The 12425-nt window shown below is 50.9% G+C and overlaps 1 protein-coding gene across 1 annotated transcript in view; it reads right to left on the bottom strand.

The window, feature by feature from the left end:
* SGIP1 (SH3GL interacting endocytic adaptor 1) overlaps positions 1–12425 on the bottom strand; it is a 54647-nt gene that overhangs the window by 16533 nt on the left and 25689 nt on the right. The window contains exons 10-16 of the mRNA XM_051798707.1: positions 12156–12207; positions 10750–10835; positions 9257–9349; positions 7920–7994; positions 5635–6078; positions 2612–2733; positions 1627–1753 (exon numbers count right to left, since the gene is read on the bottom strand). Coding sequence (XP_051654667.1) covers positions 1627–1753; positions 2612–2733; positions 5635–6078; positions 7920–7994; positions 9257–9349; positions 10750–10835; positions 12156–12207 — 999 coding nt within the window. The remainder of the gene's footprint in view (positions 1–1626; positions 1754–2611; positions 2734–5634; positions 6079–7919; positions 7995–9256; positions 9350–10749; positions 10836–12155; positions 12208–12425) is intronic.

The following is a 12425-nucleotide window of genomic DNA, read 5'->3' as shown; positions in this document are numbered from 1 at the left end:
CTGCAATCTGGGGTGCTCCTCCTGGCTGCCCCATTTGGAGTTCCCAAGTCCAGGGGTGACCCCAGAGCCCTGATTTCAGCTGTCTTGCAAGGAAAATCCCCCATGGAGAGGGTGGGAGATGCTAGTACCACCGGGCACAGCTTCTCACCCCCCCAGCAGTGTCATGCCCACTGCTCAGCATGGGTAGGTCATTAAAAACATCAAGCAGCAGTTTTTGTTCATAAAAACATACGCGTCAGAGAGAAAAAAATAAATTTATATGACAGCCTGAGGGACCTGCTCAGCTGACAGGACCAGCATGCATCCTCCACACATGTCCCCTTTCCCACCCTCCTGCAGCCCCCACAACCATCCCTGTCCTCAGCCTGGCTGGTCCCCCCACCAAAACCGTAGTCCCAGGTGCCCCATGGCCACTGTGCCAGCAGGCACTGTGCCAATCCCACTGGCATTGTGGGGGACAGCAGGCACGAACAGGACCAACACACTGGGAATGCTCAGGGCTGGCTGCCCCTTTCTCCAGGTGTTTTGTTTTCCAGCAACACGCTGTGACAGTGACCAACAGCCGGCGAACAAGTACAAGCACCTACGACACCTTGAGAGTGAAGCAAACAACAGGATGGAGACGCAGGTTGGAGACTCCAGCAAACCCACAGGGAGGGCTCGGTGCCACTGGCACCGTGGGGACAGCGCCTGGCACACGGCTCAGGACACCCAGCACCTTCCAGCCATCACACGTGGTGATGCCACCACTTGTGAGGTGACAGCTGGTGACAAATGCCACAGCCAGGCCAGTGGCTAAGTACACACCAACCAGCCAGGCTGGGTTTTTGGAGGGTTGGAAAGAAAAGAAGAAGGAGGAAGGAGATCCTGGAGAAGATGGAGCTGCAGGAAGCGAGGAACAGTAGAGCTGGCAGCCAGGTGGGATGGCAGTGATGGCAGAAGACGGAGTGCCAGCAACCGGGATGGAAGGGAGGTGGGGACAGAGGGAATGGAGGAGGGAGGCACAGGGGGACCCAGCACCTGGAGCCTGGGAGCTGCCAGCCAGACTTTATTCCCATTGCTTGTCTCAGGCATCTGGGGGGTTTGGCAAACCCCATGTTTTTCAGGACATTCCTCCAAAAGAAAACTGCAGTACTTTATTCTGCCTTAGGATGTGCCAAGCTAAATGGTTTGGAAGAACCTTTTCCAAGATCCCATTTCCCACTACCACTTTAAAGGAAAGTGCAAAATTAAGGCATTCAAAAAGATTTAAAATTGTTTCCCAGATCCCAAGGTCTGGCTTCCAGCCCCCCTCCCAGCACAAGCATCTCCTGCAAAAAAACCTTATTTTGTTCAAATTTACAGACCATAACTGTATTTTATGATATATTTCCCTTAGTGATAACCTTGACTTCCACCAAACATCCATTTTCCACAACATTTGGAGCTGCCCCAAAGCTTGCCTGACAGCATCACCCTCCTGATGCATCATGCCCCCTCAAATCCCTTTTTGCACTTAAAAAACCTGATGAAAAGTAATTAATGTGAACCCAAAGAATAATCTAGCAAATCAAAAGGCTTCAAGAATCGTTTAAGGACATTTAGAGGTAGGAAAGGTGAAAGAACAGCAGAGCTGTATGTTTTTACCAACGGTGGGAGTGGTGGCTGCACTCAGGGAATTGGTGGAAGATATGGAAGAAGTACTTTCAGCACGGGCTAAAGGTGCTATCGGAGGAGGGCTGGATGAGTGGATAGGAGGGCTAAAAGGCCTGGACTGTAGAAAAACATAAAATAACACAAGGTTAAAGAAAACACAGACACGTTTGCATCAAACAAACAAGCTTTTCCCTGAAGCCGTGAACCTCAGGAACTCCAGCCAGCTGCTCTGCTGGCATCCCAGAGGAGTAAAGGGAATGACTTTAGTTCTTTTAGAGCTAAGACCTGGAAAAATGAGAGGTGATTCCCACCATCACGTGGGCCTGGGTGTTTGAAGTTCCCATCCACACTGAGGATGGGACCTCCAGAGGCCGCGGGATGGATGGAATGCACTTAGCATTGGGAAGGGAGCGGTGCCATCTGGTGCCATCTCACCAGGGAGCAGCTTATCAGGCCCTTATGGGTCCTTTAGGGACGATTTTTTTATTCAAATCTTGAATCAAAAAACTCTCCCAACCTACCTGAAGCAGCCTGGAGTGGCAGGACAGAATGTCACAGCCCAGATGGTGCGGTGGTGAACACCCCACCTAAGATTGCTGGGCAGTCCCACCAAAGATTGCTGCATCCCCCTGAGCCAGCTACCGTTCCCAGGACAGCTGGATCCACACTGCTTTACCCCCAAACCCTTCCCACTCCTGCCCCACCCCATTCTCTGCCTTTTGTCATGACTGCAGACCATGGTTTCCCTGCGCTTGGCATTACCAGGCTGGGCTACCTGATAACCACATGCATGGTAACCAGATACGCAATATGGACAACCAGAAGCAGTTACAGCCCTTCCCAGGTGGAACCTACCTCAGTGGACAAATCCTAGAAAACCCCAACCTGCCCTGGCAGCCCCTGCCAGTCACTTGTTCCGTTATCCGTGTCAGGACTGGGAATGCCACCCACCACCCCCCGCTCCCTCCCAACGTACCACATCAGCGACAGGGGGCTTGCCGGGGGGCAGCTTGGGCCGGGAGGGGGGCCGGGGGGGCGGTGGCGGGGGAGTGCCACAGGTGGCCAGTGGCGTTCCAGGGCGAGCCGGCGACGAGGAACCTGCAACAAACGGGAGCCGTGAGCACCGCACAGACAGTGCCCCCAGCGCTCCCCACCCCAGACCCTCCACCCACCCAGGGGTGCCCATGCACACCCCACACAGCTCCCTGTAACAACAGCCTCACACCAGGGCACAGAGCATTCCAGGACTGCAGATGCTGAAGAATTCCTCACAAGGGCTGCCCAATATCCCGCTCCCTCAGCCAGGGAGCTTTAGGCAAAATTGTTATCAGAGGAGACTTATGGCTTTCCCAAAAAACAGATGTAGGCAGGAGGAATATGGTGCTGAAGCCCTGCAGCAGCTGGTGCTGGTGCCACAGCTCTAGGGCTGGCACAACTGGTGGAAAGGATGGGTAGTAGGGGCAAAGCCTTGTCCCAGCAAGAGGGGAGAGGGCAGAACAGAAAGGTTATGAGTTTTGCTGGGAGTGTAACATCTCCCAACCCTCTGGAAGAGTCTTGCAGAACAAGTGGTGTTCACATGGTCCCCAGCGGTTGCTGTCCTGCTGTGTAGGGGAAGTTTTGTAATCAGATGGAAATTTTGACAAATGCTTTACAGAATATCCAGGAGACTTTTGCTCCATGCACAGAAATTCCTTCCCAAAGAAGTTCAGCAATAACTGGTGTTGTACAGAGCAGTCAGAGACGGTACCATGACATGAGGGGCACAAGGAGTGGGAGGAAATTCAGACCCCATTCCCAGGACAACTGACATGGCATTTGCCACTAGTCTCCACAGAGTTCAGCAGCTCCATGCTTGGCTCAGACTGATGATAAGACAAGGACTTTGGCTTTATTTTTCTGACTTACAAGAGAATCATTTCCTACATTTTTTGGGTGATAGTTCAGATTAAGGAAAGACCAAAGCTAGATCTATAGAAATGAGACCAGGAGGTAAAGGAGAGCAGGCTAAGCCAAGAGAGGGGCTTGTTTAAACGGAGTAAATTCCAGTCATTCTTTGGCACAACTTCAAAGTACAAGCCATTTTTAATTAAAAGCCTAATTTGGGAATCAGAGTCTGAATTTTTCCTTACTTATCCCAATAAAAGCCTGATAAAATAGGAATTATTCAGGGAAAGTAGCCTTGCAGCACTGAATGAGTGTGGCAGGATGGAGCCTTCAAGGGAGTGTCCTGTGACCACCAGGTAGCCAAAGACCTGCCAGACATTGGCTTCCATCCCAGAATAGGTATTTCCTGCCACAAGAAACTGTGGCAGTGTGTGGAAATAAGCACAAGTTCGGAAGCCTGCTGGGATGCTGGGCTTGGCACAACTTGGTCTGGTGGAAGGTGTCCCTGCCCATGGCAAGGAGTTGGAATGAGATGAGCTTTGAGATCCCTTCCAACCCAAACCATTCCATGATGAGTCTACACCCATCCCCAGCCCTGATTCAGTGACACCCACAAGCCCAGGCTCCCATGGGATGTGAAGGCAGGAGGGCATCCTGTGGTGGCTCTGCTCCACAGCATCCAAAAACGGGACAGGCCCAGGACCAAATGCAGAACCAGGGGCCTTGGAAAGGTGGAGAGGAGTGTGAGGGATGCTGGATCCATCTGCCAGGGGATGCAGTTTTTGGAATATTCGCACAATTTTTCTGTGGGTACGTTAACACTTTGCATTTTCCAGCTTGCTGCACTGGGGAAGGCTGAGGTGACAGTGGAATGTAAAGCAGTCCAGACTGAGACAGGAGGCAATTCCTGAAGAAGAGACTTGGATCTTCTTGGAAACAACAGCTCCTCCATCCATCCCTACATGGGGAGCCCTGGCATGTCCCCATCCTGTGGCTCTTCACTCCCACAAGGAGTTACTCAGTTGGCATGAGGTTGGAGAGCATGGTGGAAGAATCTTGCTGTTTCCTGCTGCCAAACTCCAGAAGTCCCAGCTCCAACCACTGCCACTAGCAGCCCCCACATGGATTCCCACCCTCCCAGCACAGAAAAGCCACCATCACTGAAGCAAAGCCACACTTGCAGCACCAGCCTCACATGGTGGGACACCCACAGCAGCCCCTCCACCCCCCTTCCATGGAGGTGACAACCCAGAGGAATGACACTTCTTCCAAGTTTCCATGAGGCTGGTGTCACATGTTGGGGGACAGGTCTGGGGGCTGCACACCCAACACACCCCTCACCTCCCCCACCTGGGTGGAGGTTCTTCAGGGCCCTGAGGGGGTAATTCCCTCAAAAATAACTTCTGGTGGATGCAGGATGGCAGCACAGGTGCCCAGTAAGTACCCTTGGGGGTCAGCCCCTAAAACAACAGGCTCAGGTTGCACCCCCTCAAACACTCTCAGAAAGTGTGTGTAAGTTGACCTGCACTAAGCTCATTTGCCCTAATGGGCACTGACATTTATAATTAATAATAATAATTTATAATTAAGCAGGCAGCTAGCACATGCCAGACAGACCAATCAGGTTCTGCCCTGGGAGAGGCTCACTCTGGAAGACATTTCTCCTGGCTCTTCACACTCAGAGCCAAAAAGGACCAAGCACTGTCCAGACCTGTGCTACCTCTGAGCTGGGTGGGTGACAGTGTGTGGTGACCTGTCTGCAACAGATTTAAAGGACCCTGGAGCTGAGGCTTGCTCAGATTATTTGCCTGAAATGTTTCTGACTGTGTTTACTCAAACCTACTGAGGACAGACCTGCAGCAATGGCAACCCCATCCCAAATTCTGTGCACGGCAGAGGTGGGAAGGGCGGCTCCCGGGAGCTTTGGGGAAAGATCATCAGCCCCATCCCACCACGAGACACGCAGCGAGGAGCAGGGGGAGGACACAGGAGGCGGAGGGCAGACGACGGACGTGGAAGCACGAGACGGGCCCGGGCGCAGGCACAGCCAGGCGGGAGGGGACGCCGGAGGCGCTCAGGGCCCCCCCGAAGCACAGCCACGGCCGCGGGACGTACCGCTGGTGCTGCCCGTGCTGGTGCCCGGTCCGGGGGACGAGACCACCGTGCGGTAGGTGGGCGGCGGAGGGGGCGGCGGGGTCGCTCTCTGTCCCGGCCCAAAATCTTTGGGAGAGGCCACCGGCTCCACGTTCTCATCCTTCAGGTGCTCAGAAACCTTCTTGTGAACCTCCTCCAGGTGCAGCGGCGAGGGCAGCGGGCGGGAGGGCTCCGCCGCGGGAGCAGTGGCTGGAGCGGCCGCTGCCGCCGGCGGGGATCCCGCTTTTTCCCGGGGCGTCAACTCTGGAGCCGCGTTTTCCGGGGATTGATCAGAAAAATTGACCCACTTGTCTTCTGCGTTTGCAGCAGCAGATTTGGGGGACGGCACAGGGCCAAAAATGCTGTCCAAGTCATTGATGGACGGGAGTTTGTCCCTTTTAGGCTCTGCTGCTGCCTGGTCCCCTCCTGTGGTCAGAGGAGGTTATTTTACACTTGGCATTAAGCGAGGGCTGCACTACTCTCTACGGGCTCTGTGCCAGCTACTTCTAGAGGAGATGCTCTAAAAACATGGTTTCTTATAAGCTGCTGGGGAATATAATTCATGTGCAACAAAGTTCTACATCAGGCCATGTGCAACATAAAATGAACCACACTGGGTCGAAAGGCTGGATGAGTAAACATGCACCATGAGCCAAGCCCTGCTCCTCCATCACTCACATCCAACAGTACTATATCATCCCAAAAGTTACAGCCTTTACATGTCCTCTAAATGACAGCATGTCCTTACCATCACTCTGGATTATCAGCAGATATTAAACTTACGCACTCAGCGCTCTGGCACACCCCACACTATATATATATATATTTATAAACACACATGTATAAATATATATACTTGAACATGCTGGTTTGCAGCACGGGATGCAGACAGGGTGAATGTTCTTCAGTCACAAGCAGCAGCAGATCAGGGGATTTCAGAGCTCTGCTCACTAACCAAGCCACCACACACCAACATTCCCATCTGACTCCATGACCAACACAGAGATGATCCATCAGCCAAACATTACATATCCAGGGAAGGGAGATCCTAAAACTAACATGCTCTCTGGGCTCCTTGTGTCAGCATCACCCCACCTCTGCTCCCATGTTTGGGGGAGCCATCTGCTGTTCTACATTTGGGATAAAATAGAATTTTTCTCAAACAAACAACGTAGACCTCAGCCTCTTGCTTTACATGATGCACAAGGCAGAGCCCAGCAAATGGCCCGACACACATGGCTGGGCTTGACATTTGCTCCTGTGGATGAATCAATGTATGGAGATGGACACTCTGCCAGCCTGGCTGCTCCAATAAATAGGAAAAAATCAAGATATGGGAGCATGAATGAGATGTTGATGGATAGAGCAGTGAGGTCAGAGCAGGGGATTTCTTCATGGAAAGGTAATTTCATCCCAAGGTGCTCTGTCTGTCCCCATGCAGTGCCCTATCCAAAGGCCAGGCACTGTATCCCCTCCTCAAATCCTGCTGCTCCATCAGATGGCACCCTGCCAGCACCATGAATTATATACTTATAAGCACTTTATGTTCTCTGGCTGCAACCAATCTCTTTCCCTCCCTGTCCTCAGGTTGTCCTTCATTCCCAGCACCATTCCATTCTCTCTTCTCTAGCTCAGGCTGGGAGACCAGGAGGGGCTTTTCCCACATTCCCTGGCAGCAGTAGGAATCTGAGGGACAGGGAGTGCAGGAGCAGCTCCCTGACACAGGCAGACACTGCCCTGTTACTCCATAACCACAGACCATTCAGGGCTGCTTCAGGTGGTAACAGGGTTCTATATATTCCCAATTTTGAGCAGGATATTAAGGCTTATGCTGCATTGCATTTCCAGAGTGACTGACCCCAAAGTCAGGGAGAGTGGAGAAAACATTAATTTCAGCAGGATGACACAAACCTGGGGGCCAAAGGCATCTTTGTGCTGCTTCTACAGCATCACCCCAACTGCAGCATCCACAAAGCTGTGGCTGCCCCATCTCTGGAAGTGTCCAAGGCCAGGTTGGACAGGGCTTGGAGCAACCTGCTCTAGTGGAAGGTGTCCCTGCCCATGGCAGGGGCTGGAACAAGATGAACTTTAAGGTCCCTTCCAACCTAAATCAGTCTGGAATTCTACAAACGCAAAGGGAAGAGGATGCACAAGGACCAAATCTGTGTCCCAAACACAGCCATGGGGAACCACCCCCCACCCAGCACCACCCCTGGAGGCTCTAGATCAGTCTCTCAGGCTGTACCCTGGCACACACTGAGTTTTACCTATTCCCACAGGCAGGGGGGAGCCGGTGCGCGGCGGCGTGGCCGGGATGTTCTTCGGTGGGAGTGGTGGAGGAGCTGCAAGAGAGCAGAGAGGGGAATAAATTCAGTTACAGTGTCTTAGGAAACACAGTTTTACTGGGAATGGGGGATATGACAGTGATGAGGTTACTCCAAGCCCCGTCCAACGTGGCCTTGGACAATTCCAGGGATGGTGCAGCCACAGCTTCTCTGGGCAACCTGTGCCAGGGCCTCACCACACTCAGAGGGAACAATATCTTCCCGATATCCCATCTATCTCTACCCTCTGTCAGTGTAATGCCATTTTTACTGGGTTTTATGAATTTTATTTCCCCCACTTTTAATTCTCAGACTGTACTCACACATTTTAAACTCCTGAATTACCATTTTAATTAAACCTGTAGCCTCTGAGGCACAGATCTGCTTCTGTGTTTCTCATGTGCCCATCCCACACAGAGTCAGGATGCACACAGGGGAACAGGAACACTGGCTAATTAACAGTGGCTAATTGACCAGTACTGCTTTACAGAGGCATTTTTGCCAAGCAGATGCAAATCAGATCCAAGGCCAAACCTCCTGGAGGAGCAGCCCGTGAGGTACTGTGGTTTCCATCATCAGTATCCCAGTCCCCTTGGAAGGTGGAGATGTGCCCAGAAGCTGCCTTGACCTTGGCACATCAGCACCAGGGCCAGGGTGGGTTTGGCATGAAATCCGTTGGGCTCATGGCTAGTGAGGTGGGAAGAGTAGGAAAAGGAGGAAAAAATGACCTTGCGGCTTGGGAGGAGGAAAAGCTGCAGTTCCCCAGCTGCCTCAGGCAATGGGGAAAGCTGCAATAAAAATCAGGGATTGGGGGTTGTGCTGATCTTCCATATGTTAACCCAGACAAAAAAACCCGGTGTTTCCAACCTCTCCAGCCAGATCATTAACATGCATGATCTGGTATTCCTGGCCTCTGAAGGCAGCGTGTCTTTTACAACAGCTCCCAAGCACGACATTTGTCCTGGCTGGAGAGGTTTCACGTTGGAAACCCAGCTCTCGTGGCAGTGGCACATATCCTAAGGGAGGCTGTGCATAACCTCTCACGCCCAGAGTACCGTCCACCCTTCTTTCCCATCCCAAGTACCATCCATCTCATCCCTCACCCAATCCCATTCCTTCTTCCATCCTGCAGTACTGCAGCTCAAGTCAAGCCAGGGGAAAAAAAAACCCTCAAACATAAAACGTTATGGAATCGCACAGTCTAGATGAGGAAAAGTCAAATATTTGTCCTGATTTCTGTATATATTATTTTTTGATTGACAACCTGCACAGTCACTTACTTCCAGTTGGAAAAGGTCTCGGAAGTTTTGGGGACTCTACACTTGTGTTGATGGGCTGGACTGAACCCCAGATCTCAGGCTGATCTAGAGCAGCTGAAAAATCAAAAATAAATAAATAAACCTTTTAAAGCAATGAGAAAACTAACCATCTTCTTCTGAACACCAAAACACCTTCATCTGAGGCTTGGGAAAAGAGGAACCAAACAGTGACACAAATCTCTCATTAATTAAAGACAGGGGGTTCTATAATGGTGAATAATTAAAAGCTTGCCTGATTTTGAAACAGGACATGCAATTAGTTTGACACTCATGCTGCTTGACAAACAAAACAATGCCATTGATGGATTTAGAGGTTTATTACATGGAGGGAGACATTGTATTAATTGCAAAAATTGTCTGATATTTTAGGATATGCAAAAAAACCCCATCAAGTATTAAAATGAAAAGATACAAATATATTCACAGAGGTTGTAGGGAAAAAAATTTTCTAAGTAAATTAAATTTATTGTACTTTTTGGAGGGGCTGTGTGCAGAGAACTGCAAGCAAACATAGCTTTGATTAAAAGAATTAACTGGAGTCATAAATGACAAGACATAACGAGGCTACAAGGGCAGTGGCCATTCCCTGGGAGCAGAGTCTGCCAGCTCTGGGAGAAGGAGGAGAAGATCTCTCTGGGAACAATCTGCTCCAGAGGGTGAATGGGGTTGTTCTTTGAGGAAAACAAGCCTTGCAAGATCACTGCACTTTGGGAAAGCTGGGAAAAAAATCAAGCCTGGGGAGGAGCAAAGTGTCTCTGCCAAGCAAACACTGGTTTTGGGGAAAAAATGACATTATTGAGATAGCATCTTCCTGAGAATGGAGGCATTGTCCAACAGCTCCATCCAGCATCCTGCTATTTCATTGAAGGCAGATCTGAGGTGTTGGGGTGGTGTTAAACTCCTCCCCACACTCTGGGGAGCATCGAGGGGCTTGGTATAACCATGGTTTGATTTGAGAGTCAATAATTTTGATATTCATTAGCTGTTCCCTGTCAGGATCTGTCCCAGACCACATAATTAACTAATTGACTTAAACACTTGCTCTGTTTCCATCTAACCCGTATTAACCCCAGACTGGGAACCCTGTCACCTGCCCTTTGCCTTCAGCTTTAGCTTTTTCTTTTTCCTTCTTTAAGAGGAGGGTTAGGAACCTGATCAGGGAATTGCTTAGGTTGGAAAAGCTCTCTAAGAACATCAAGTCCAATCCAGCGTGTTCCCAAGTGCCACATCCACATGGCTTTTAAATCCCTCCACCACTGCCCTGGGCAGCTGTGCCAGGGCTGGGCAACCCTTTCCATCAAGAAATTTTCCCCAATATCAAACCTAAACTTCCTTGGGCACAACTTGAGATTATTTCCTCTTCTCATATCACTGCCCTGCTTGCTGGCAGAGTTGGATGCTGCCAGCTGTCCCCAAGGCACTGCCAGAAGATGCCACCCCTGTCCCCAGCCCACCGTCCAGCTTCTGCTCCTCGAACGCCGACTCCAAGGGGGGCCCGAAGAGTGGAGCCAGTGCAGCAGGATCCTCCCCTGTTTTCTTGCTGCAGGATGAGACAAGCACAGAGGAGCCATGAGGATCAGGTTTGTGCTCAAACCAAGAGTTTGAAGCAAATACGAATATTTTCAGGGAGTGTTTACATTTCAGACTAACAAGGACCTGGGCAAACACGGGGGTTTGGGCAGTGAAAAGGGAAGGACAGTGGTAGCACTGGCTATAGCACTGTGGTGCCAACCCTGTAGTGCCAGAGCAGCTGCTGGGACAGTTTAAGTTGGTTCAAAATTAGTCAAAACTGCATGGGAAAGGATTATTAAAAATAGTCAAGGTCTGGACCGCACTCTGGTCCAACACACCTTGAGTCGAGCCCTGCAGCTACCTGGGGCACATTCACAGTAACACTTGGCTTTACTCCATATAAACTTGTGTGTTTGCTTTTCTAAATCAATATATCCCCCCAGCACAACGTTTGTCAGCTCTCCCTATTGATCAGGCTCAAGGTGGCTTCCAGGAGTGGATGTCCTTGCTGCTCTTGTAGGAGTACAAGGATGGACACTGTGCATTTGAAACTGGGGGTGCCACTACCATCACAGTCTCTCAATTCTGCCAGAATCACAGACTGGTTTGGGTTTGGAGGACCTTAAAGCCCATCCCATTCCACCCCCTGCCATGGGCAGGGACACATTCCACTAGAACAGGTTGCTCCAAGCCCTATCTAACCCAGCTTTGGACACCTCCAGGGATGAGACAGCCACAGCTTCTCTGGGAAACCTGCGCCAGGGCCTCACCACCCTCACAGGGAAGAATTCCTTCCCAATATCCCATCTAACACTGCCCTCTGGCAGTGGGAAGCCATTCCCCCTTGTCCTGTCATTCCTTGTCAAAGTCCCTCTCCAGCTCTCCTGGAGCCTCTGTAGGCACTGGAAGGGGCTTTAAGGTCTCTTGGGAGCCTTATCTTCTCCAGAATCCAACAAAGAGCCCATGGACCCAAATCTCCCTGTGCCTGCTGCATCCTGCATTTTCTCAGTGTATTTAAAGCCAAACACAGATGTTCAGCTGTCTCAGGAGCCTAAAAGGTTATAAAAGTGATGTTGCTGCAGTGGTGCCTTTGATGAGCCAAACTGGAGCAGCTCAGCTCACTGATGGGTTGGTAACAGTTGTAGGGTAGCAAATACTCAGTGAATTTGCTCTTTATTCTGTGTTTGCCCTACCTTGATGTAGATGATAAAGGATCAAAACCTGCAGGAGAACACATTCAGCCTAGTCTAAATGTTCACCTGCCCATGGAATGCTCAAAACCCACATTGGGATGATGTGCCTGGACATGGATGTGTTGGATAATCCCACTGAGGGGCTCTGTACTGACCTGGCAGGGTCTGGTGTTGGTGTGGAGCGCCGGGGCCGCGTGATCTCCTCACCTGTGGCACAGGACAGACAGCACAGGGTGAGAGTCATTCCCTGCCCACTCCTCCCAAACCCTGTGCTGGCAGGAGGGCTCACACCCAGTGTGCCACCAGCACGGCACACATCCCACCCCAGCAAAGAATCTGCTTTTTAATTTAGATTTATTTCTGTAGAGCACTGAACTAGGGAGCTGCACTGCTATAGCACACTATACTCCCTGTAGTACACTCCA

This window comes from Manacus candei, unplaced genomic scaffold (assembly GCF_025592945.1).
Source record: "Manacus candei isolate 608988 ecotype Guabito, Panama unplaced genomic scaffold, ASM2559294v1 h1tg000005l, whole genome shotgun sequence".
Classification (NCBI taxonomy): domain Eukaryota; kingdom Metazoa; phylum Chordata; class Aves; order Passeriformes; family Pipridae; genus Manacus; species Manacus candei.
This window is presented reverse-complemented; position numbering and strand designations above follow the sequence as displayed.